The sequence below is a fragment of the Podarcis gaigeae genome (assembly GCF_964106915.1).
Source record: "Podarcis gaigeae genome assembly, chromosome: 14".
Taxonomy (NCBI): domain Eukaryota; kingdom Metazoa; phylum Chordata; class Lepidosauria; order Squamata; family Lacertidae; genus Podarcis; species Podarcis gaigeae.
In genome coordinates, this window is record NC_139690.1 from 16,342,019 (window position 1) to 16,367,557 (window position 25,539).

General features: G+C 44.3%; 1 protein-coding gene across 2 annotated transcripts in view; it reads left to right on the forward strand.

Moving 5' to 3' along the window:
• ADAMTSL3 (ADAMTS like 3) overlaps positions 1-25,539 on the forward strand; it is a 283,528-nt gene that overhangs the window by 164,930 nt on the left and 93,059 nt on the right. For both annotated transcript variants that reach the window (XM_083712399.1, XM_083712400.1), the window contains 2 exons: positions 13,970-14,044; positions 24,107-24,264. In XM_083712399.1, the coding sequence (XP_083568525.1) occupies positions 13,970-14,044; positions 24,107-24,264 (233 nt within the window). The remainder of the gene's footprint in view (positions 1-13,969; positions 14,045-24,106; positions 24,265-25,539) is intronic.

The following is a 25,539-nucleotide window of genomic DNA, read 5'->3' on the forward strand; positions in this document are numbered from 1 at the left end:
CCGGAGGTCCGTTCTCAACTTGAAACCGTTCTTAACCTGAGGTGCGCTTTCGCTAATGGGGTCTCCCGCTGCGTCCTTGCCTCTGGTACGTGACCTCCGCTTGCATCCCAGGGCAACGTTCGCAACCAGGAGCATCTACTTCCAGGTTAGCGGAGCTCATAACCCGAAGCGTGCGTAAGGAGGACGGTTCATAACCAGAGGTATTACTGTTGTTATAACCCCCTTGCACCACTTCAGCAATGTGCTCAAAAGCACATTGCAAATCAAAACAGATTCAGATTGCTTTGGCTTAATTAATTGTTTAGGCAAATACAGATCACAAGAGGTAATTAATCAAATCAAAGCCAGTGGGGCCTGAAACAAAACTTTGGGATATGGAGTACTCCTCTTCAGGCTTCCAGCCAGCCATGCCTTTCGCCAGGGTACTTCATCCCACTGCCACTCCCATTCCCATCGACATCCCTTCTTTCCATCCCCGCACTTGCCATTGGACTATTTTTGAGTTCTGCCGCCTCCCCCTTATTATTATTTTAACTTCTGCAAACCTTGGCAATTTCCTGAGCATGCTGATCATTTGCTCTGCTTTCTCGTTGGTCCCGTTTGGCTACACGTAGCCATCGTAACTCAACACCTGAGTTTATGGTTAACGTGCATGGTTCCTGAATTGGTTCGCAGCCATAATAGGTGAAGTACCGAATAGTGGACGTTTTGCTGAAATTGTGAGGTCAAACGGCACAAAAGTAGCTGCTTTGAACATAGGAAGCAAGCTGTCAGCCTAATAGTCTGATCGCCTTTTTAGAAAGGCAACGCTGCCAGTAAGTTGTCAAGCCCCAACCTCCTCCCCCCAAAACTTTCTGGGGAAATGATCAAGCATTTGACTGATGATATTCAAAAAGAAAGTGTAATAAGTTGTAAAACCTGCCTGACCTCTGGGAAAGTGGAATATCTTAGGCCTTATGTGGATGGAACTCCCATCAGCATCAATATCAATTCTGTCTACTGGAAAGCTTTTAGGGTTGAACTCCTCCCTCCCCTTCATTTCTCCCTCCCCCCCCCCCTCTCTCTCTTTTCTCCTGTTTTAGTGACTGGCAAAACATAATCTGAAAATATTCCATTCTTGATGCTGACAAGAACTGAACAAGGCCTTGTAGATTGTTGTCCAGAGTTCTTGACATGATTTCAGTTCTTCTCTGAATGTCCTAATGCAAACACACTGGAGAAATCTGACAATAGCTATGTCCGTCCGCCCTGAGGGAAAACATCCCTTCATGCCCCATGAACGTTCCCCATATACAAGTGTTCATATGCAAAATAGTTCTGGATTCGTTCCGGATTCTTCAAGGAAGCGATAAGAGAGGTGGTGCATGGCATTTGCACTAGATACGATGTTGAAGTTTGATGCAGAGGAATTTGTAAAAGTTAACATCCCTATTTAATTGCTCATGAGCAATTTTTGACCTGAGCAATGCTAGGGGTGGAGAACAAATTTCGTTCAGTCTGCATTGAAAGGCATCTTACCAAATTGAAACTTTGTGAAACTGAAACACAGTCATCCTTTGAAATCTCCACTTCTCCATTCTTTGCAATGCAGTTCTGCAGTCAGGTAAAATGTATGAAATGTATTTACTGGGGTAAAATGTGCATAAAGATGCTTATGTTAGTGCAAGGAGCATACAAAATGCACTATATTGGGTGAAATTGCTTGCAGGAACACATATATTAGGCAAACTTGCATACAAAATGTGTATAGCAGGATAAATTTGCACTAAAATTATGAGGTGGACAAAAAATGCTAACTAACATGGAATTGTGGAGATCTGAATTTAATATTGAAAAAAAAGAGAGAAATGGAGAGAAACCAAAATGGACAGATTTTTTCCATCTTCAGGAAGGCCCTCATGTCAAAAATGTGAGTAGCCACTGCCGCCCCCTTTCTCTTCCCCCACCCAAGTCCCAAAAGTTTGCCTGGAGCAGGATAGAGAAAGATAGTGGCAGTGACCACTCTGCAGACCCCAGTTGACATCCCTTCCCACATGATATGTCGTGCAAAACTGGTTTGAAGCCCATATAGTGATAAAAGTTTCATCATTTTTGACCTGGCAATATATCTTGGATCATGGTGTGTGTGTGTGTGTGTGTGTGTGTGTGTGTGTGTGTGTGTTATGCAAAAGTCTCAATGTGGGAAAAGCCATGAAGCCAGCCAATGGCTCTCTCCATTCCTGCAGCCCCTATTAACTGCCAAACCTTCTCTCCCCTGCCTCTGGCCGGGTGCATCAAATCACAAGAGCAGGCGCCAACAGAAATCACGATGCAGGAGAAATTGTGAAGCCAGCCAAAGCCTCTACTTAGCTCCACCCTTATTTCAGACATCGTGATATAACGGTATACACTATTGCATTGTTTTGCTGTTGTTTAGTCGTTCAGTTGTGTGCAACTCTTCGTGAGAGCCAGTGTGGTGTAGTGGTTAAGAGCGGTAGTCTCGTAATCTGGTGAACTGGGTTCGATTCCCTGCTTCTCCACATGCAGCTGCTGGGTGACGTTGGGCTAGTCACACTTCTCCGAAGTCTCTCAGCCCCACTCACCTCACAGAGTGTTTGTTGTGCGGGAGGAAGGGAAAGGAGAATGTTAGCCGCTTTGAGACTCCTTAGGGTAGTGATAAAGCGGGATATCAAATCCAAACTCCTCTTCTTCTTTGCGACCCCATGGACCAGAGCATGCCTGGCACTCCTGTCTTCCATTGCCTCCCGCAGTTTGGTCAAACTCATGTTAGTAGCTTTGATCTTCTTGCAGTCCATGGGACTCTCAAGAGTCTCCTCCAGCACCATAATTCAAAAGCATCACTGCCTTGTCACGGCAAACGGGCTTGAATAACTCAGAGAAGCTATGAGCTATGCCCTGCGGGGCCACCCATGACAGGTCATAGTGGAGAGTTTTGACTAAACTTGATCCACCTGGAGCAGGAACCGGCAAGCCACTCCAGTATCCCTGCCAAGAAAACTCCATGGACAAAAACAATAGGCATATAAAAGTTATGACGCTGGAAGATGAGCCCCTCAGGTCGGAAGGCGTCCAACATGCTACTGAGGAAGAGCAGAGGACAAGTACAAGTAGATCCAGAGCTGATGAAGCGGCTGGGCCAAAGCCGAAAGGATGCTCAGTTGCGGATATGCCTGGAAGTGAAAGGAAAGTCCAATGCTGTAAAGAAAAAAAAAAACATTGCAATGTTTAGCTGGTGATACATCACGATGTTGAAAACCAGATATCGCCCAGCATTCTGAGTGAAGTGGCCTGGGAAAGGGTTTGCGCTGGCAGAAATTCCATGGCTAGAAATGTGATATTACTAAACAAAATTAGCCACTGAATCAAAGCAACGCTACAGGCACTATCCTGGTCCACCTCCATGCCGAATGCCTTGCTCTGAGGAAGGACCCATCGGAGAGAAAAATGAATTTTTTTTTCCTCAGAGAAGAGGGGGGAAAGATTGCCAGTGCTGCATTAGCAGCAGAAAAACGAAGACAGGAAAAATGGAGAGTTGGGATGTGGTGGGAGAGAATGTGTGGAAGTGGTAGGAGGGGAGGGCGAAGGAGAAGTGGAGGTGGTGGAACATGGGTAGGCAAACTAAGCCCGGGGGCCGGATTCAGCCCATTCGCCTTCTCAATCCGGCCTGCGGACAGTCCGGGAATCAGCGTGTTTTTACATGAGTAGAATGTGTCCTTTTATTTAAAATGCATCTCTGGGTTATTTGTGGGCATAGGTTCATTTTTATATATATATATATATATATATATATATATATATATATATATAGTCTGCCCCCCCCCCCAAGGTCTGAGGGACAGTGGGCCGGCCCCCTGCTGAAAAAGTTTGCTGACCCCTGTGGTGGAACCTCAACACAGCGGTGTGTGAGTTTTAAGCACAAAAATTGATTTGTGCTTCTTTTTTGTAAACTGCAAGGAAGATTTAAAGCTATTGTCTTTACGCTAGCAGTGATGCAGCCGGTTGAGAGAGAGAGAATGAAAGATCAGGTAAATAGATAAAAATGTGATTACTATTTTTCTGGTAAATTAAAAGCGTTTTGAGTTTAGAAATCTCTTTTCTAAGCAATTTCCTAAAGCAGTTACAGCTCAATAAGCAGCAGCGTTTTCTTTCCAGATGTCTTATAGAGAGGGAGTCTCCCTCTCTATCAGATCTCTCCTGTATGGAAAAGAAACATTTGAAATTATTTTAGCAGCTATCTCACAAATCAACTCGTTGTTTAAAGGTTCCAAGAGGATCCTCTGGACGTTTGCCTCAAACCAGTCAAGTGTTTATGGCTGAAAGCCGATGCCCTAATGAGTATCATAAGGGAACGGAACAATATTGCATTCCGTCGTGGGCAGAAAAGGCTTACTGTGTTAGGGCTGTTTCTTCGACCTCTGTCGTCTCACCTGAGCCCCTTCTCCAGAATTTTGGAGATTTTGCTTGGCGATACCGGCATTCAATGAGAATAAGCTGCAAGCTCTGGTATTTCTTTCTGTTGAATGATGTGGCACCAGGCTAAGATGGATTTTATCTGTCTAATGACCCATAAGTCCTTTTTTATTTCCTGAGATCTGTCTTGCTGGTTTTAGAATTTAATGACTTCATCCCCCCCCCCCTCCAACTTTGGAATGTGCTGGCTTTTTAACTCTTTGGAAGTATTAGCAGGTTTCCAAAACGTACATCGCTGCTTGTGAATTGGCAGCGTGCTTGCGATCCCACGAGACCTTCCGTAGGGGAGAGGAGAGAGTGTCTGAGGCAGGGAACTCCTGGCATTAAACACCTCTCTTCCCCCTTTCTCAGCCCATGTGCTGGGGTATGCATTGCAAGTCGGGGAGAGGCGACAACAAAGGAGAGAGAGACAAGCCCCCACTCTTCTCCAGACCACTGCAGTCATTTACAGTGCCTGCATTGCACATAACTCTCTGGCGGGCTGGAGCCATAAACAGAAGCACTCCATACGGCAACCTTTTTTGTGGGGAGGGGAGAGGGGTGACCCCACTTGCCCACGTAGAGCTGGTGGGCTGCCTGCAGTTTCCAGGTTCCTAGATAGTATAGCTCTGGCATATATATTTGTGCCACAGTTGTTTCTAATCAAATAGGATGTGTAGGTTTTTTGAGTTGCTGCAAATGGCTGGACTGCAGCTGGACTACTGCCATGCGCTCTACATGGGGCTACCTTTGAAGGTGACCCGGAAACAATTACCGTATTTTCCCATGTATAAGACTAATGTTCCCCCCAAAAAAATTATGTCAAAAATTGTTGTTGTTGTTTAGTCGTTTAGTCATGTCTGACTCTTCGTGACCCCATGGACCAGAGCACTTCAAAAAATAGGGGGCGTCTTATACACGGATAGTGCTGAGGGTGGACTGGCAATTGGTTGTTTCTGCAAAAATTGGGAGCATCTTATATATGGGGCATCTTAAAGATGGAAAAATACGGTAATCCAGAATGTGGCAGCTAGACTGGTGACTGGGAGTGGCTGCTGAGACCTTATAACACTGCTCCTGGAAGACCTACATTGGCTCCCAGTACATTTCCGAGCACAATTCAAAGTGGTGGTGCTGACCTTTAAAGCCCTAAACGGCCTCGGCCCGGTATACCTGAAGGAGCATCTCCACCCCCATCGTTCAGCCCGGAGACTGAGATCAAGCGCCGAGGGCCTTCTGGAGGTTCCCTCACTGCAAGAAATGAGGTTATGGGGAACCAGGCAGAGGGCCTTCACTGTAGTGGCACCTGCCCTGTGGAACGCCCTCCCACCAGATGTCAAGGAAAGAAACAACTATCTGACTTCTAGAAGACATTTGAAGTCAGCCCTGTTTAGGGAAGTTTTTAATGTTTGGTGTTTTATTGTGTTTTGAGTATCTTGTTGGAAGCCACCCAAAGTAGCGGGGGAAACCCAGACGGATGGGCGGGGTATAAGTAATAAATTATTATTATTATTATATAGCAGCAGATCTGCACTGCATGCAGAAGGCCTCAGGTCCAGCCTCTGGCATTTCCTTGGAAAGTTGCCCAAAAACCGTGAAAAGTTGCTGCCAGCTGGATAGCTCAATGGTCTGAATAAGACAGCTTCTGGTGTTGGAACACAGACTGCATGTGACAGTACATTTCTTTGTTTAACTCAAATTTATACTGAGATTATCTATATCTATCTATCTTATCTATCTATATATATAAAATCTCAGGACAGTTCACAACCTAACTTGAAGGATCGGGTGGAACATTGCAAAATACCAAAATAAAACATTACAGATGAAGGTCGAATGCAAAATATGCCTAGTTCATCATCTCAGCAAGCCTATCAGGTAGTTTAGGCTGAGAGATAGTGACTGGCTCACTCCTCACCTGGGTGGTGATTTGTACCTGGGTCTTCCCAGGCCCATTCCAACACTCAAACCCACAGACAGCAACTCTATGAACAGGAGTGGGGCTGAGCTGCAAGAGGCTCTCCATCTTGTTTTGTTCTGCCCTCAGAGTCTTGAGCGTTGGACAGATTCAAGGTTATCAATGATTACTAGGCATGATGGCTATATTCTACCTCCACTATCAGAGGCAGTAGTGCTTCTGAATACCAGTTACTGGAAGCAGTTTCTGGTGCTCTTGTGAATGGGTCTTGCCTTAGAGTTTCCCACAGGCATCTGGGCTGCTGCTTTGAGAACAGGATGTTGGGCTAGATGGGACAATCTGATCAGGTAGGTTCTTCGTATGTTCTTAGGAGGTTTATGCAGTGCTATTTTTCTTATTTAAAAAAAAAAGCACTGCATTTTTTAGAGTGCCTCCCTTGTTCTCTTATAATAGCAATGGCGCCCATCCGAGTTCAAGAGAGTTTTGGCTGAAAAATGCCTTGGGTTTATGTGTGAGAATGGGAGATGGATGGTGTCAGGGCCTGGGCAGAAGAGGAATGGTGGAGACTGCCTCCTCAGCTTGACCCTTCCAGGGAGGAGGAAGACAGTTTAGAATTACAACAGGGGGCTGAGGGAGATCACAGCTCAGAGGTGGATGAGGGGGAAAGTTGAGAAATAATGGGAGAGGAAGAGGAGGAAGAGGAAGCAACAGGGGTTGACAGCTGATGGACACAGTGTCTTTAGAAAGCATTCCAGACCCAGCCTTGAAAGTAGGAGAGCAAAGAGCTCACAGAGGGCACCTACCAGCACCCATAGAGGAGATGATGAGATTGGCGAATGAGGAAGTGGAAGAGAAGGGGAAGGGGGTGGAGATTCACTCGGGACAACTCCATTATCCAAGAGGCTGGGTTCTATAGCCTCTCTCTGTAAATACTGAATAAAAAGTGGACGGTAAGAATCATCTCCTTGTCTTTGTACGTTCCTGGGCAACCGGCCGTGGGAGTCGCTGACAGCAGCCTGACAGATGGATGAAGGAGAAGGATGGGACGAGAGAGAAAGGGTGTCTCACGTATCCTCTTTTCGCTTTGGCTCCACTTGCTACCTGTTTCCCCACAAAGGAACTTGGCCCTTGAGTCCAAAGGATTGCCCACTGCACTCTTAACCTATTCTAATTGCGTTACTAATAGCCTTTTGGTGGGTTTATCTTTCATGATTCAGTGGCCTTGTAAAGATTTCCAGATGAACATAAATAATCATGGGTAAATTATAACTCCACCTGATATGCAGTAATGAGATTACCACACCTAGCATGGCTGTTCCAGCAGCTGTAACCCAATGTGTTGATTGTGGATGCACACTCTCACAGGAATGAATTCCTGAAACAACAGTACTTCTAAACGGTTAGGCATATGGTGGTTTTGTTTTATTTTTAATAACAACAACAACAACAACAACAACAATTTTTATTTATACCCCAACCTCCCTGGCCAGAGCCGGGCTCAGGGCAGCTAACACCAGTAAAATTACAATAAAAACAAACCAATTTAAAAAACAGGTTAAAATACAATTTAAAATGCAGCCTCATTTTAAAAGTAGCCCATAGACCAAAACCATAAGGGGAGGGAAACCTAAGGGTCAGACTGAGTCCAAACCAAAGGCCAGGCGGAACAGCTCTGTCTTGCAGGCCCTGCAGAAAGATGTCAAGTCCCACAGGGCCCTAGTCTCTTGTGACGCAGCGTTTCAGCAAGTTGGGGCCAGTACTGAAAAGGCCCTGGCCCTAGTTGAGACCAATCTAACCACCTTGCGGTTATTTGGTTGTTATTTGTGGACCTTAAGGTCTTCCGTGGGGCATACCAGGAGAGGCAGTCCCGTAGGTACATGGATCCTAGGCCGCATAGTCCTTTACTTTCAATGATGTCTACATGAAGATTGTATCACATTATTTCACCTCCCATTCAGACAGTAGATGTAACTTGCTGCTCACCTGGTAACAGGGTCAATCCCCACGAGGCAGATGGGGCATATGAAATGTGACCCATGGCTTATTTAATGTATCGTTCTGAGTTTATGAGGGGTTATATGATCTTATGCATTTCGGTTTGTACCCTTCACTGAATCCATTGGGATGAAGGGTAAGCTAAAAGTCGCCTTAAGCAACCAATCAATAAATGGTGGGTGTTTTATAACCCAAAACCTCCTTTGCAGCAGATGAAGGATGGAAAAAATGGGCAATGTTTCCCCCTTTTGTGTCACGCAAACCCCACTGCTCTCTCAATGTGCAGGAGCAGCCATGCCCATATATCGGGACATTATTAAATGTAGGACTTGGTTGCATCTGCTTCCCTTGAAAAAATATTGCAGGAATTTAGAATGTACTTTCTTTGCTATGCATATATAGCAGCATAGTCTTATTGATTTAATAGAACTGTGTGGCTTAACGGCCCCCTGTGCACCACTTTGCAAGAATATAAGGGGTTTTGTTTCAGTAAGTGTATGGATTGTACACTTGATGACTAGAGACCTTTTTAAAGCTGCAGGCTTGGTGGCAGATTGTGGTTCATGCTGAGCTCCCATTGTGCTTATTAATGTCTCCCCTAACCCCCAAAAGGTGTAAGAGGAGCATAAGAAGCCCAGAAGAGCTGTTTGAGTCTAACCAAATCTCTGTGTAGCCCAGCAAACATTGTTCAACAGTGGTCAGTTAGATGCACTTCAAACGTGTCAAGCAGGGGTACAAAAATGGATGATAAGTATGGGAAAAAACATGTCAGTTTGGGGGGTGCCTGTATTTCTATACATCCCCTCTGCATCAAGCATAATTTCATTTTTTATTATTATTTCAGTAGCTTCGGTTGTCTGAAAACTCCACCCCAACATCGCTCTTGCGATCAGTGTGCATTACCCGTTTCTTGAATGCAACTGGTGTTTATTTTGTGGTAACGTAAAAAGAGAGAGGCTATGTCTATATTTAGAAGAGCTGTAACTACTGGCAGAAAGAATTGGTTGATTTGTGGATGGTGGTATTTTGGGTCACAGATCAGCAGCAGTGGTTTGCAGCTCAGCCTAGGGCTTAAATACTTAACCAGTTGAATGGAGGTAAAGACAGGCACAAGGATATTGAATAATTGCCAAGCATTTAAAGCATTACTTTGCTGAAACTATGCAAGATAGATTTACCAAAGGACCTACCTGATCATAAAGGGGCTTTTATTGAAACAGCTGCAAAAAGGGAGGGGGGAAGTCCATTCTAGCAGGGTGGTTCAAGGCAAACTCCTTCCTGGTCCTGGAGCAAGGCGTGCTTCTATTGGATGGATGGAATGCACCTTGTTCCAGAAAAGAAATGATTCATTGGGAGTTCCTTTTAAGCTCCCAGCTGTCCCCCCCCCCCATTTTTTAAATTGATTTTCACAAACTTATAAACACACAAACAAATAAACAAACAAACATAGATCATAACCTTATTAAAACTTAATTATTAATTAATTAAAACTTAATTATTAACATGGTTAAGTGACTTCCTTGTATCCCCCTAGTTGAATTTCAATGCATATCATTTTAACGGTTTTCCAAATCAAAATTCTTAAATACTTCACTTAATCACTTAACATCTTTCTTACCAATTCAGCATTAAACATATTAATTCATCACATTACATATTTAAGTCCTAAGCCTATCTGATTGGCAAGTCCTAGGCTCTGTGGTTTAACCCACAGCGCCACCCTTGTCCCTCCCAAATGTAATAGTGAAATGGCTAATCTGTAAATACTTCCCCACCTAAAACTGTGCATCATGGCCTGATCCTCCGAGCCTTTGCACCAGGGTTTCCCAAACTTGGGTCTCCAACTGTTCTTGGACTACAACTCCCATTATGCCTAGCTAACTGGACCAGTGATCAGGGATTGTGGGATTTGTAGTCCAAAAACAGTTGGAGACCCAAGTTTGGGAAACCCTGTTTTTACACTGTGTCCCAGATATGCTTTCCATATAAGGAAAAAAAAATGGCATTATTGATCTGACCCATCCATATATGTTGTTTCTTAATGATGCATACTTAGAAGGGGGAAAAATCAGTAGAAAAATATCATAGTGGATAGTTTTCCATTAGAGAATAGTTTTCCCTCCCACGTCTCTAGGTCTGATTGACCCCATTTCCCACTGAAATTAAACAAAAAGAAAAGAAAAGAGGGAGTGGTTTTTGCAACACAATGGAAGAATTGATCCCTTTATTGGAGGAGTTTATGAACTGGCGCAGGTTAGGGGAAATACTTTTATACACCTTTGAGATTTGTTTATGATCACCCTCAAGGATAAAATGGGTTTAAAAGATCAGATCCTTACAGTGCCAAATTATGCATGATCCTCTAGGCTTCTATGGCAAATCTTAAGGACTTGCAGCCTTTAATCAGACCTGGCTTGAGGCTATACGGTCTGGAGAGTTAAGGTGTGATGGGGTCTGGAATCTAGAAACATGGACCACAGGTCAAGAATTTAAGCTTGTTTAAATCCCAGTGAATCACATAAACTGCACATGAGCACTTAATTTCTCACTTATGTGGTTTATTGGATTAAATCTAATGGATCTCATTTTAAAATGGAATAATGACAAAGTCTACAATTTAAAGGGTTCCTTTAGGCCCTTTTTAACTAGGGCATGTGTTTTCACAATGAGCCTTCTGAAGCCCCAACTCTTCCTCCCAACACCCCTGCCTGCATTGCAAATGCTTTTCAAACTCAAAATATGGCATGTCCTACGATAAGATAATTATTTATTTGAAGGATAAGTTAAAATGTCTCATTGCACACACAAAGCTGACTCTAGGGTGTTTTGAGTTACACCCATAAATCCTGTTTCTCTTTCGTAAGAACTGAACTCCTGAGAGCTCATTGGCTGGGTTCAAATTTAATGCTTAACCATGGTTTATTGCTACAGAGATAAGCTACAGTGATTGTATGTTTCTTCACTCCTTGTGATTGCATGTTTCTTCACTCCGCCTGCTCCTTGGTGTGGCCTTAAGGAAGAGTTCACTTCCATGTTGGATTAACCAAAGCTTGTTCAGATGTCTTAATCCAAACAAATTAATTTCTGATTAATTTTAACTATGATTTTGTCCTGGCTCCTGCCCCAGTCACCACAGCAGAGGCTCTTACTTGAGTTTATGAGAAATACCTTTATTACAAAGCAAGTACAGCAATAGGTAACTCAGTCCCAGAGCTTCTTCAAGTAGGATGGAGAGGTTAACTGAGCTAGGAGCAAGACCAGAATTCCAAAGTCCAAGATCAAAACTGCGCAAGAGTGGCCAAGTTATCCTAGCAGGTTGAACATCCACCCAGCAATATAGCCTCGATTGCGAAAATTAGCCTTAGAAGAATGTCTAGCCTGATGCACTACAATTGTGTGTGTTTGCATCTGTTCCCAATGGCAGAGGTGCTGCCTGGCCCTGGGACACAACGCCAGACCCCATCTCCTCTGAATCCTGTTCAGTTATCCCAGGCTTAGGCTCTGAGCTCCTCCCAGTCTCCAACAACATTCCTTCATCCACAAGGAGAAAAGAATCATAGAATCATAGAGTTGGAAGAGACCACAAGGGCCATCGAGTCCAACCCCCTGCCAAGCAGGAAACACCATCAGAGCACTCCTGACATATGGTTGTCAAGCCTCTGCTTAAAGACCTCCAAAGAAGGAGACTCCACCACACTCCTTAGCAGCAAATTCCACTGTCGAACAGCTCTTACTGTCAGGAAGTTCTTCCTAATGTTTAGGTGGAATCTTCTTTCTTGTAGTTTGGATCCATTTCTCCGTGTCCGCTTCTCTGGAGCAGCAGAAAACAACCTTTCTCCCTCCTCTATGTGACATCCTTTTATATATTTGAACATGGCTTTTTATATATTTGAAGCACCTGGGACACTTGTTCCAGCATTACCGCCTGCCCAGGAAGGACTTCCTAACACAGCCTTTGCTCAGCCTCCCCTCCCTCTTCCTCTTTCAGTGCCTCCAGAGTCTTCCATCTCAGGTCTACGCCTGAAGGCAATGACAGACTTGTGAAAGGTTTGTTGAAAGAAGCCAAAATTCAAACCATAGGTTGTGAAGCTGGCTTGTTTCTGCAAGCTGCAGTTAAAATTCACCACAGTTTAAGGTTCAGACACAACACTAAACTGCAGTTCGTCCCTAATGAAGCTCCTTGCAGCTGCACCAGAAAGGAGGCGTGAAGCACACGATCCTTCCTTGTAACATGAAAAAAAGGCTTTGGGAGTAGAGACAGCAATCATAGCCCCAATTATCCTTCCACTTCCATGGGGAAAGCGGTATGGAGTCACTTGGGACAAGCTGAGTTTGGCTGGAGTTGGCAGAATCCGAGACCAGGGAGAAGAGTCGGTGGAAGAAGATTGGGAGAAATTTAAAGTTTATTTACAGAAACATTGTAAAATTATGAAGTTATGTGGTTTTAGCAGAAATGTTATAAAGGATTAAGTAAAAATAGACTGTTAATTGGTGAAAGGAGGGAAAGTAAAGTTACATTATATTAAGATAAATTATAGGACAAAAACTGGGAAAGATGGAAAGGATTTGCTGAAATAGCTAACCGAACTAGAATACAAAAAAAGGAGGTGTGAGGAGGTCAAGGAAACAAGCAAATGAAAGATAAGTTATGGGAAGGTTCGTTGTGTTTTTTAATTGTTTCTATTTTTCTGTTTTTTTCCTTCTTTTTCTTTTTCTTTTTTTCCCCTTATTGTGATGTGTTGTCTTGTTTTTGCTTAATTTGGTGTTTTCTCTTTTTTCTTTTTGTAACCTTTAAAACTCTAATAAATATTACTTTAAAAAAAAAGAGTTTGGCTGGAGTTGTCCATCTGCAACATAGAGATCATAAATGCTGGCCCACTGTAAGCATTTAACCAAATGCCGGAGCATTGTAAGCAGTACTAAGATCATTTATATAAACTTAAGCATGCTTGAACAAGCAGTACTGTATAAAAATCCTAAGTAATGTTGCTGTATGAACATTTAGAAAAGAGGGTTAGCTTGCTAAGTGTCAATTTTGTTTAAAACCCATTTTTAAATGGAAGTAATGATCTTCTGTAACAAATTGCAGGTATTTAGAGGGAAGTTCTCATTTGCAGTTCTCTAGTCTGTAATGGCTTCAGTTGTTTCCTGCAAATCTTACTGTTTATTAAAGCCACAATCTGCTGCAGGAAATGAGTGGTGGTGGGGGTGGGCAAAATCCAGCTAAATAGCTGTGAAGTTCTTTTGCAAAAGAAATCTTGCATGGCACCACTGTTTTTAAACCCTTTCCAGCTATGAGGGAATAAAACTGGAACAGTAAGATGCAAATTGAACGACTGATGTACAGAAAATAATTGTCCAGTAGCTGGACAGATTTACAAGTCCACATGTGGCTTAATAACAGTGTGTTTCAGAGAGCAGAACCTGGAGCAATGTGCTTAATAATGTGTGTATGTTCCTGTTGTTTTAAGTAACTTATTTTTGAGGCATGCTTTGTGAACTGCTTCTCCTTCCTCGTCCTCCTCTTTTGAATATCAGGTTTGTTATGAAAAGTTATGTTTCCCTTGCAAGATTTAATTTCTGAAACTGTTCCTTTAATTTTCCTAGGGGAGGAAACCGTGATTGCTGTGCCACATGGGAGCCACAGTGCAAGAATTACTGTGAAAGGACCAGCACACCTTGGTATGAACCCTTTTACACATTACTAACAGAGAGGAATGGGACGCGGGTGGCGCTGTGGGTAAAACCTCAGCGCCTAGGACTTGCCGATCGCATGGTCGGCGGTTCGAATCCCCGCGGCGGGGTGAGCTCCCGTCGTTCGGTCCCAGCTCCTGCCCACCTAGCAGTTCGAAAGCACCCCTAAGTGCAAGTAGATAAATAGGTACCGCTTTATAGCGGGAAGGTAAACGGCGTTCCGTGTGCTGCTCTGGTGCCGGTTCGCCGGAGCAGCTTCGTCACGCTGGCCACGTGACCCAGAAGTGTCTGCGGACAGTGCTGGCTCCCGGCCTCTAGAGTGAGATGAGCGCACAACCCTAGAGTCTGACAAGACTGGCCCATACGGGCAGGGGTACCTTTACCTTTAACAGAGAGGAGCTTGGACAAAAGTATTCGATTTGGGCGTTTTGGGGGTTATTGGAGCTATAGTTGAAATACCTTACTTCTCCTGCCTAGGCCTGATCCTGAAGTCCTATGGGTGTGCTCAGTTCCTCATGCAATTACCATCACATGATGGAGAGAGTGGAGCTGTGCTTGGTGGCCGTGTCCCCTCCATTGCATCCAAATCACTTAGGACCACCACCCTGTGTGTTAGGGGTGAGGAACCTCTGTCCTCCCAGATGTTTCTGAAGTCCCGTCACATTAAGCAAGCATAGCTAATGGCCATGGATGATGGGACCTGTAGTTCAGCAACTTCTGGTGGACTGAAGGTGTTCCATACCTGCTCCATACATAGTGGGGGGAGGTCTGAGCCTGTTCTACCTGTTTAGGCTCCCTCCCCAGTTACGAACTGTGAGCTATCATAATCAAAAACTCTGGTGCAAGTAGGAATGGGGGAGAAATCTGGTAGAACATGAGTGTGAATCTACTTAATTTGCACTTTCCGAAACAGTGTGAGAGCCAAAACATAGCTGTCCTTAAGAAAATCACACTTGTCTGAATTTTGTGGTGGTCTGTTTCACCACTGAAAGAATTTGTACAAAGCTGCAGAGATATTAGTGAATGTTAACTTATAAAAAGTGTCGTAGTAGGCAAAATTGCTTGCCAAAATTTGAATCGGGCAAAAAGTGCATACACAAATGAGTATATTAAAAAAAAGAAGAAACTACACTAAATTACTGATAAATTCCACAAGGCGCGGCGGGGGGGTGGGGTTTAAAAACAACACCTTGCCAACTGACGCAGAAATGTGAAGAACTGAATTTAAGGTTGGAAAAATTAGAGAGTGAAAGAGATCAAAATTGAAAGAGGAGGCTAAAACCTGCTGAAGAGACTCTCTACTCTTTCCCTTTCCCTCTTTCTCTACTCTTTCCCCCTCCAACAAGCTACTTGGCCCAGTTTAAGATGTTGCTGTTGGCGTGTAATTCCCTGAACAATTTGGAACCAGCTTACCTCTGAAAAGTCCTTATCTTGTATTCCCCTACCCAGACTCTTGGATTCTTGACTCTTGGGTTCTTGAGGGAGACACCCTTAGTAGTGTTGTATGCTCCCAGGGTTCATCGAACATTCAGTAGGACTCCAGTGGCATTTGCCCTCTGGAATGCATTCCCAATGAACATCTGATAAGCATCTACAATACAGTGGTACCTCTGGTTAAATACTTAATTCGTTCCGCTGGTCCGTTCTTAACCTGAAACTGTTCTTAACCTGAAGCACCACTTTAGCTAATGGGGCCTTCTGCTGCTGCCGCGCCGCCGGAGCCCGATTTCTGTTCTCATCCTGAAGCAAAGTTCTTAACCCGAGGTACTATTTCTGGGTTAGCAGAGTCTGGAACCTGAAGCGTATGTAACCTGAAGCGTACATAACCCGAGGTACCACTGTATTGGCATTTACGTGCCCACTTAAAATTTGTCAGTTCACCCAGGCTTTCCCCGAACAGTGATCCAGCTATTTTGATGTGTTAATCTGGCCTACTGTTTTGTGATATATTTCCTATGTGTCTTATGAACATAGCTGTCAACTTTTCCCTTTCCTTGCGAGGAATCCTATTCGGAATAAGGGAAATTCCCTTAAAAAACGGGAAACATTGACAGCTATGCTTATGAATGTAAATTTATTCTTGACTAGCGGCGTCATACCTGGCACTGCTCAGGAATTCTAAAAAAAATAAAATCAAAAATTGTTTTATTCAAATATAAACTAAAACATGCTCTTTTATCTAAGGAACCATCGTGCAAAGTTTGGTTGCGATATTTTAAGAGGCGTCCAAGTGCATAATAAACAGACAACTATGCTTCATGTAAACAAGTGCTTTGTTTATCTGTCCCGAATCTTCCAACATTCCACTTTGTTGGATGTTCACAAGTTCTAGTTGTTTTGAGATGCTAAGCTGTTAGAACCGGTCTTCTGTTTACAAATGCGGAGAAGGAAGCTGTCTGGGTTGCAGAGAGCTTTGTTGTTTTCATCTTGTTGTCCTTTAAGTGCTTGGCTTCCCCAAATAAATCAGATAAGGCCACTCTTATTATTGTCACTTTCCCTTCATTTGGCATTTGAAATGGTTTATTTCGGGAGGAAGGGAGTTGAAGTGAAGGGGGAAGGGTGTTGGAATATATTATAGGCTTTCCAGAAGCTGTTTTGCTAAGAGCTTCAGAATCCAAAATAAGCCAGAGTCCTCTGAAAATAATCCCCCTGCTGTAGAAACAACAAAACCAGAAGCTAATATTTTTACAAGTGGCTAATGCTAGATAACCAAGTTCATGAACTTACAACCGAGTCTAGCTGGAAGGGAAGCGAAAGATGCTAAATTCCTGACTTTTTAAATGACAGAACCTTGCATTTTAAACATTTAGCCATACATGTGAATTCTGTTTTTATTCTTTATGGATATTAACAGGAAAACATGTGGCTTACAGTTTGAGGGGATTAAAATAGGTGTGCGTTTAACGGAGACTCATGTTCCCTATCTGGGAATTATGCGCACAATGGTGGTGGTGGAAAAAGTTCATGAATTCCAGCAGGTAGGTTTTCTGGCAGGAGAAGCTACTCTCAAATCCACTGACGTCCAAACACGACATGACAGGTCTGCACCATTTTATACTTAAATCAGAGACACATATGCTCTACCTATTCTTTTTGTGTCCAAATGGAAATAATCACTTTGCCGGAGAAGCCCCCTTAGATTTTATATAGCTGAGCTGCTCACACTCACATTTATTCCTTCTTATAAATAATGTTTATTGGTTTGTCATGAACACATGCACAAACTAACATATCCATGCAGACGTTGGCCAACTCACACACATTGCATTTTCAGTATAAAAGTTACAGAGATGCAGTTACATAGAGCCAGGATTTCAAAATGAATCTATATAGCCCAACCACAATGAGTGGGGGGGGGGCCCTTATATGACTCTCCCTATTTTTATAATCAAAAATTCTAATTTCCTTAAATCCGTTTTCTTTTAAACTGCAAAAGTTGGTTTTTCAAGATGCCTACTAAGGCTGTGAGATAGGATCTTGATAACCCCTCACTCCTTGACCTTAGGTTCTGTACATCACAATTTGGAATTTTGATGGATCGTGTTTCAACGTGGGTTAAATATATTTTAGCTTCCAACCAGGAGCAGGCAATCTTCTTGCTGTATAGGCAAATGGCAAAGAACTTTTTTAATTTGAGTGTCAGTACATCTCCAAATCCTTTGCAGAACAGAGTGAGTCCATTGGAGCATAGGCACTGTGTGTAAAGCCTCTCTCTCTCTCTCTCTCTCTCTCTCTCTCACACACACACACACACACACACAGAGAGAGAGAGAGAGAGAGAGAGAGAGAGAGAGAGAGAGACCAGCTAGTTGAGCAGCTAGTCTCTTACAACTTATAGCATCACTACTCAGGTCTCACAGCTGTGGCTGGTGCTGTGGTCTCAGTCGCTGAGCCTCTTGGGTTTGCTGATCGGAAGGCCAGCAGTTTGAATCCCTGCAATGGGGTGAGCTCCTGTTGCTCTGCCCCAGCTCCTGCCAACCTAGCAGTTTGAAAGCATATCAGTAGATAAATAGGTTCCACTGTGGCAGGAAGGTAAACGGCGTTTCCATGCGCTCTGGCTTCTGTCACTGTGTCACGTTGCGCCAGAAGCAATTTAGTCATGCTGGCCACATGACCCGGAAAGCTGTCTGTGGACAAATGCCGGCTCCCTCAGCCTGAAAGTGAGATGAGCGCCACAACCCCATAGTCGCCTTTGTCAGGACTTAACCGTCCAGGGGTCCTTTACCTTTTTACCTTTTAGTGGACTTTCAAGACTGTAGTAGTGGCAGGGACTGGAAGGACATTGATGAGTGTGCTTTGGGGAAAGGGGATCTCCATCTGGTACGTAGGCTGAGACCCTATCTGCTTGCGGACTGTCTCACCAGAGTGGTACATGCTCTGGTTATCTCCCGCTTGGACTACTGCAATGCACTCTACGTGGGGCTACCTTTGAAGGTGACTCGGAAACTTATATATGGGGTGTCTTAAAGATGGGAAAATACGGTAATCCAGAATGCGGCAGCTAGACTGGTGACTGGGAGCGGCCGCTGAGACCATATAACACCGGTCTTGAAAGACCTACATTGGCTCCCAGTATGTTTCCGAGCACAATTCAAAGTGTTGGTGCTGACATTTAAAGCCCTAAACGGCCTTGGTACAGTATACCTGAAAGAGCGTCTCCACCCCCATCATTCTGCCCGGACGCTGAGGTCCAGCGCCGAGGGCCTTCTGGAGGTTCCCTCATTGCGAGAAGCAAAGCTATAGGGAACCAGGCAGAGGGCCTTCTCGGTAGTGGCGCCCACCCTGTGGAACGCCCTTCCAGCAGATGTCAAAGCGATAAACAACTACCTGACATTCAGAAGACATCTTAAGGCAGCCCTGTTCAGGGAAGTTTTTAACGTGTGATATTTTACTGTATTTTTGGTTTTTATGGAAGCTGCCCAGAGTGGCTTGGGAGGCCCAGCCAGATGGGCGGGGTATAAATAAATTATTATTATTATTATTATTATTATTATTATTATTATTATTATTATTATTTATTATTATTATTATTATTATTTCTGGGGACTGGTACCAGCCAGGAGGCAAGAGCCAGAGACAGGGGAAGATTCAGAGCTGGAGGGTGGAGCATAGGAGGAAGAGGAAGAGGGAGGTCTGGCCAATGAAGGGCTGGGTGCTTCCCCATCCTCTCCTGTGCCAGTGTCTCCCAGAAGCAGGAGAGGAGTGAAATGGGAAGAGCAGACGCAGCTTCCACTCAGGGATAGTCTCGACCTGCTTATGCACTGGTGATGGAGGGACATGGCCCCCTGTTGCTCCATAGAGCGTGAATATTCAGAGTCATAGAAGCCTTTGTGTTTGCTTTTGATAATAAAGAGCTAATTACAGTCTGTCAGGGAACTGCCATCGGCTCAGGGGCGAGAGGGGAAAAGCCAGATGGATTACAGAGAGCCCCCAAAGATCGTGGGAAGCAGCACTTCCTCAGCGGAGGAGAGTAACCACACCTCTAGTCGGGAGGAGATGCAGGGCTTGGAGGAGGTGAGGCAGTGCCAGGACACCTTGCAAAGCGGGGAGGAGAGAGGTCCCCCGTTACCCACGCCCTCCTTGCGCAGTAGGCTTCCGCGCAGAGAGGGAAGGTGCAGACTGGGCGTCAAGAAACTACTCTGCTGGGGAAGGTTGAAGGACCGCCCACTCTCAGATTCTGCCAGTGAATGAGCAAGACACGGAATAGTGGCACTCTGCATTCTGACAGTTTTTATCACTGATAAGAAAGCTTTAAAACAGACTATTGAAGCATATTGCCTGATTGCTCTCTAGCAACCAGTCATACCTCGTGTTGTGTTTGCTTCAGGTTGAGCATTTTCAGGTTGCGTCCCGCAGTGACCCAGAAGTACCGGAAAGGGTTACTTCCAGATTTCGCTGCTCGCGCATGCACAGACACTCAAAATGACGTCATGCGCAGAAGCGGTGATCCGTGCATGCGCAGACGCGGGTTGCGTTCTGCTCATGTTGTGAACGGGGCTCTGGAACGGATCCCGTTCGCAACCAGAGGTACCACTGTATACTATGTGTTGTGTGCATTCCTTGGCTGGGAAGTGCCTGTGACAAGTACTGATCTGCACTCCATCAGCTGGCCTGGCAGCCTACAGGTGGCCAGCCAGTGAAGATAGTAAAGTAAAGGGACCCCTGACCATTAGGTCCAGTCGTGACTGACTCTGGGGTTGCGGCGCTCATCTTGCTTTATTGGCTGAAGGAGCTGGCATACAGCTTCCGGGTCATGTGGCCAGCATGACTAAGCTGCTTCTCGCAAACCAGAGCAGCGCACGGAAACACCGTTTACCTTCCCGCTAGAGCGGTACCTATTTATCTACTTGCACTTTGACGTCCTTTCGAACTGCTAGGTTGGCAGGAGCAGGGACCGAGCAACGGGAGCTCACCCCGTCACGGGGATTCGAACTGCCGACCTTCTGATCAGCAAGTCCTAGGCTCTGTGGTTTAACTCACAGCACCACCCGCGTCTGCCAGTGAAGATACACCTGGCTTAATAAAATCTCTCCACCCAAGGCACAATTCCTAAGTCTGACCAGCTCACTGCCCCTGAATGACAATAGACTCTTCCTTCCTCTCTGGTCTAGTCCTGCTCTTGCCTTAGCTTCCCTGCCTGATCTGCTACCCCCAGTTTTTCTGTGATGACCTTGCTGCTACCTAATTGGTATCCGATCTCCAGCCCAACCATGATAATGTCTCCTGCTTCTTGTTCAGCTGATCACCACCTACATTTGATAGACTCGGACCCCGCTGCAGTTTGCCAGAAACCAAGCCCAGACCTGACACCAACTATACAAACAGCTACTGTTGTTAAGGGTTCCTGCACTGAAATTTGCTCAGCTGGCAATCGGTTTAGGCTTATATCTGATAAAGACACATGGCTGGTGGACCCAAAACTTCCAATGCATGGACCAAAAGCACTTGTATTTAATATTCCTCCTTTGGCCATCCCATAGGGACCAAATTATGAGTGCTGTAAGGCTGCTGAAGACCTTATTCTCCCATGAAACTGATAATACTCGCCCTTCAGTTAAAGTTAGTTGGGGTGATACTAAGAAAAATGCTCGCCCACAGCAACAAAGCCTTGTTCCACTTAGGTTGTAACTTCATCCATATGCCGACTTTTCTGCCTTTTTTGGGTAAACCTGCACTCAGAATTAAATAGACTTTTCAGGCCATCACTTGCTGAATATGCCTGGAAAGCCACTTGCTGTTATATTTCCAGATGGCTGCCAGTTAAGTTTGCAAAATATTACCTTGCCCTTTGAAGAAATAGCTATAAAAAATATATTACGCATGCAGCGTGTTTTGTGTTCATTCCATAGGGAAGCTGCTATTGACAGGCTATGGCTTAAAGCAGGTGAGAATATACGGGAGCCGAGCTTACAGGTAGCCTGTGGAGCAAATCTTCATCTCTCTGTGTGATGGAATTACTTGGAAAAAATGAGCAGCTGGGTTTAAGCTTCCCTGCTGAAATCCAGGCTGCCTTTGCATAACTGTTAGTAGAGAACTACTTAAGGCATTGGGTCTAATCCATCACTGGCGTTGAGTGATGTTGTTCCAGCAAATGGGTTGTGATTCTCTACATACCTGCTTGTCCATTGAACCATAAGGCCTGTTCACTGTTTAGATGCTCTAAAAGTATTCATATACAGTGGTACCTCGCAAGACGAATGCCTCGCAAGACGAAAAACGCGCAAGACGAAAGGGTTTTCCGTTTTTTGAGTTGTTCCGCAAGACGAATTTCCCTATGGGCTTGACGTTTCGTCTTGCGAGTTTTTGCGAGTTTGATTCCTTTTTCTTAAAGCCGCTAAGCCGCTAATAGCCGCTAATAGCCGCTAAGCCGCTAATAGCCGTGCTTCGCAAGACGAAGAAACCACAAGACGAAGAGACTCGCGGAACGGATTAATTTCGTCTTGCGAGGCACCACTGTATATGGTTATTTTTTTTGGGGGGGGGGGATAGGCTGTAGGCAACAAGAATCCAATGGCTGGAATAACCAGACAACTTTCTTGGCAATGGCCTAAGTGTGGGTTTTTAAGGTACAAGGATGTGGCGTTGGGCCAATGGTTTCTGACCCAGATTTATTAATTAACTTTGGTTACAGCAGTCCACAGTTCACACACTTCAAGGGGAGAGAGGCTATGGTTTAAGTAATAATCTGGACTGAGCCATAGTGTAGCAGTTAAGAGCATGAGTTGGTGAGTTTTAAACTCACCTCAGCATGTACTAGAATGTACTAGGTGGTGTTATATGAACTTCCATCACTTGGCCTCAGCTCCCACCTGCAATGTGGATGCCACCATACCAGCCTACCTTACAGGGTTGTTGTAACGGTTACTATGACATATAAATGTGGCTATTGCTAGCGTTATTTATAGAACATCAAGTGTTTTTATCTCCTAAGGATTATGAGTGCTCCAGAGCCTACTTAAATGAGTCAAGTTGTTTTTAAGGAAATGTGACAGATTATTTCCTCTCTTTTTTAACAAATGGGTTTGGGTACACTTCTGTCTAGACACAGTGGACCAATTATATGCCTCTTCCAACCCTACTGCTTTCATTGGAATTAGACCAAGGATAAATTTGGACCAAAATTCCTTTATCCAGTAAAAGATATTGTTGTTTCTCACTCAGCTGTTGCATTATATCCTTGCTTTTAACAGAGTTGGGGAATGTTTCTCCTCAAGATTATTCATGCCTTAGGCCATTCATGAATATTTTAGGGGGCATATCAATGGATCTGCATGATTTCACAGATTATAAAGGACACTCACTGGCCACAATGAGTTGCTGTGGATCAGTTAAGGAACAGGAAGCTTCTTCTTCTTCTTTCTTTGGCGATCACTGGTAACCGAGTAAGATTGTCTTCCATAAACATGGTTTTAACAACGTAAGTGACTGTGGAGGCCGGTTCTGGACCCACATGCCCTTCCACAGTGGGGACATTGGTTTCCGGGCGGGAGTTGATCACGGTGTGGATTTGCCAAGCGTGCCTTCCTCCTAGCACGTTTCTCCCTTGCGTCCTGAGTTTGAGTGTCTCTAGGTCAGGAAGCAGACAGTAGGAGTAAATGGGCAATACTTGAATAGAGAAGGATGTAGAAAGTGTGGCCTAACTAACATCAGATGCAACCCACTATATTGTAGCAGCAGTAGCAAGCTTCTTCAGAAACCTTTTTACAGGGCCAAATGGAGCATATTATGGGTGCCAGTTGGGATAACAGTTCCACAAGTCTTTAAAACATGCTGAAGTGGAATCAGGTGATCCTACCAAAACAAAAAAAACCCAACAACTTTAATTGTACATCATCTTTCATGGGCAGATGTAAGGAATTTGTACAGTGTATGTGCAAAATATTAAACACTGTGATAGCTGTGCACATACATCAATTCTAAGAACTTAAAAAATGAAAGCAAAAACAAACAAACTTCGGTCATATTTTGTCCACTGTGTGAGTTACAGTGATCTGAAATAATACCTCAAAACCACTTAGCTCTGAGATCTAAAGCTTTCCCCCTGTCTAAGCAGTTTGTTGCTCCAGCTCAGTGGCAATAATATATTTGACCAGGAAAAGGGAGAGAGGTCTGCAAGCGAAGCGAAGCTCATTATTCTGTGAGTGTGGATGACAGGCTTGACTCGGCTTAATGTCTTTTTTAGTTGTAAGGCCGTTCAAGGCAATCAATTTTCTCCTTATCTGCTGGCTGTGAACCAGTGCTAAACCTGTTTTATTTCTAATGTATGAAAATACATTTTAGCTCCTTCAGAATATATGTAGTGTGGCAATTTGTTCCCTTTCCAGAGAATTAGATTAAACAGCGATCCTGGTTAATCCCCTGTCACCCGACAGCTGTAGTTATCGCCTAAATATATTGCACCCAGCTACCTGCCTTTTTACAACTGTATCCCATGTCACTACTTCTCCCAATCTACTTTTTGTTAGAACGCCAATGTTTTGGGGTTTCATTTTGCCTTTCAAGTATTCTCCACAACCCTCTGAATTGTGGCATGTCTTTTTCCTGTTTCAGTGATTGAATCAAAGACGCTGCAGGGAGACAGCGGCGAACACAGCTTTGGTGCCCCGGGAACGTTCGTTATTGAAAACACGACCGTGGAATTTCAGAAGGGCGCAGAAAGAGAAACGATAAAAATCCCAGGGCCCCTTGGAGCTGATTTCATTATCAAGGTAAGATGTTGCCTCCCTCGGCTGTGCAGTCTGAAGATCTGGCTGCCAACACAGTTGAAACAGCTATGTATAAAAAGGACAACAACAGCCAAAGGGAGAAGGAGGGAGAGAAGAAGAAGTTTAACAACTTAATTAGGATTTATAAGGTGTCCGATGCTCAGGCCCAAGGTAAGCAGGTGGGGTGCTGTCACATAAGCAGGCAGCCTAAAGCCAGACTCTTATGCCAATTTAATAATCAAGGCACCCCCTCAAAGAATCCTGGGAACTGTAGTTTGTTAAGGGTGCTGAGAGTTCGAAGGTTCCTGTTCCTCCACAGAGCTACAATTCCCAGAGTTCTCTGGGAAGAATGATTGCAGCTCTGGGAGGGGGTCTCCTAACAACTCTCAGGACTCATAACAAAGTATATTTCCCAGAATGCTTTGGGGGTAGCCATGGCTGTTTAAAGTGGTGCCACAGAGCCTGAAGGTAAATGTGGCCCGATTCTCTGAAAGACTGTTGAGTTACTCCAATTCTTACATGTATTTTCTGGCCAGGTGGGTTGGTGCCCTTTGATCCTCACGTTCTAATCCCAGGATGTGGATTTAGTAGCTAATAGAAATGCCTGCTGTTTGCCAGCCATTGAATATTCTCAAATTTATAGACCACCTGTTATTCCAAAGATGCTAAGCCACACTGCAAATGTACATACAGCAGTACCTTCACTTCTCAAACAGAAAAGTGGAAGCTATTGTTTAGCCCATTTTACTATCCAAGTTCAGACATTTAAGGGGAAGAATATGGTAGCCTATTTAAATTACAGAAGGAGTTTGGTCTGGCAAGATGGGGCTATTTTGTATGAGCCCAGCCCAATTCTAAAGCAAGTTATTCAGGATTTAAAACCTTGTTAATTCAAGCAGCACTTGATTAAAAGTGAGTGCAAGTTAGAGACCACACCTTCAATCCCATTTGTTAAAGTTGCTTTAGAAATAAGACGCATGGACTTTGAATGAGATCAAACCCCACCGGTTGACTCCCACAGTGGCTTACTAAGGGTTCAAGCGGACTTCATTTTTCCACATTTCCAGGCACAGTTTCTCACTTTAAAGTGCTGTGTCCAAATTCTTTTTTTTTTGTTTCAGCACTTTCCCTGTGAAAAACCTGCTCTTTACTGACAATCCTTTTTGGCAATCCACAGAAATCCACATTGTCGTTTGTTCCAGTTCAGCAGTAAAGAGCAGGCATTTGCGGGGAAAGCTCTGGGGCAAAAGGAAGGGGGGAAAAACACGTGCTTGGACA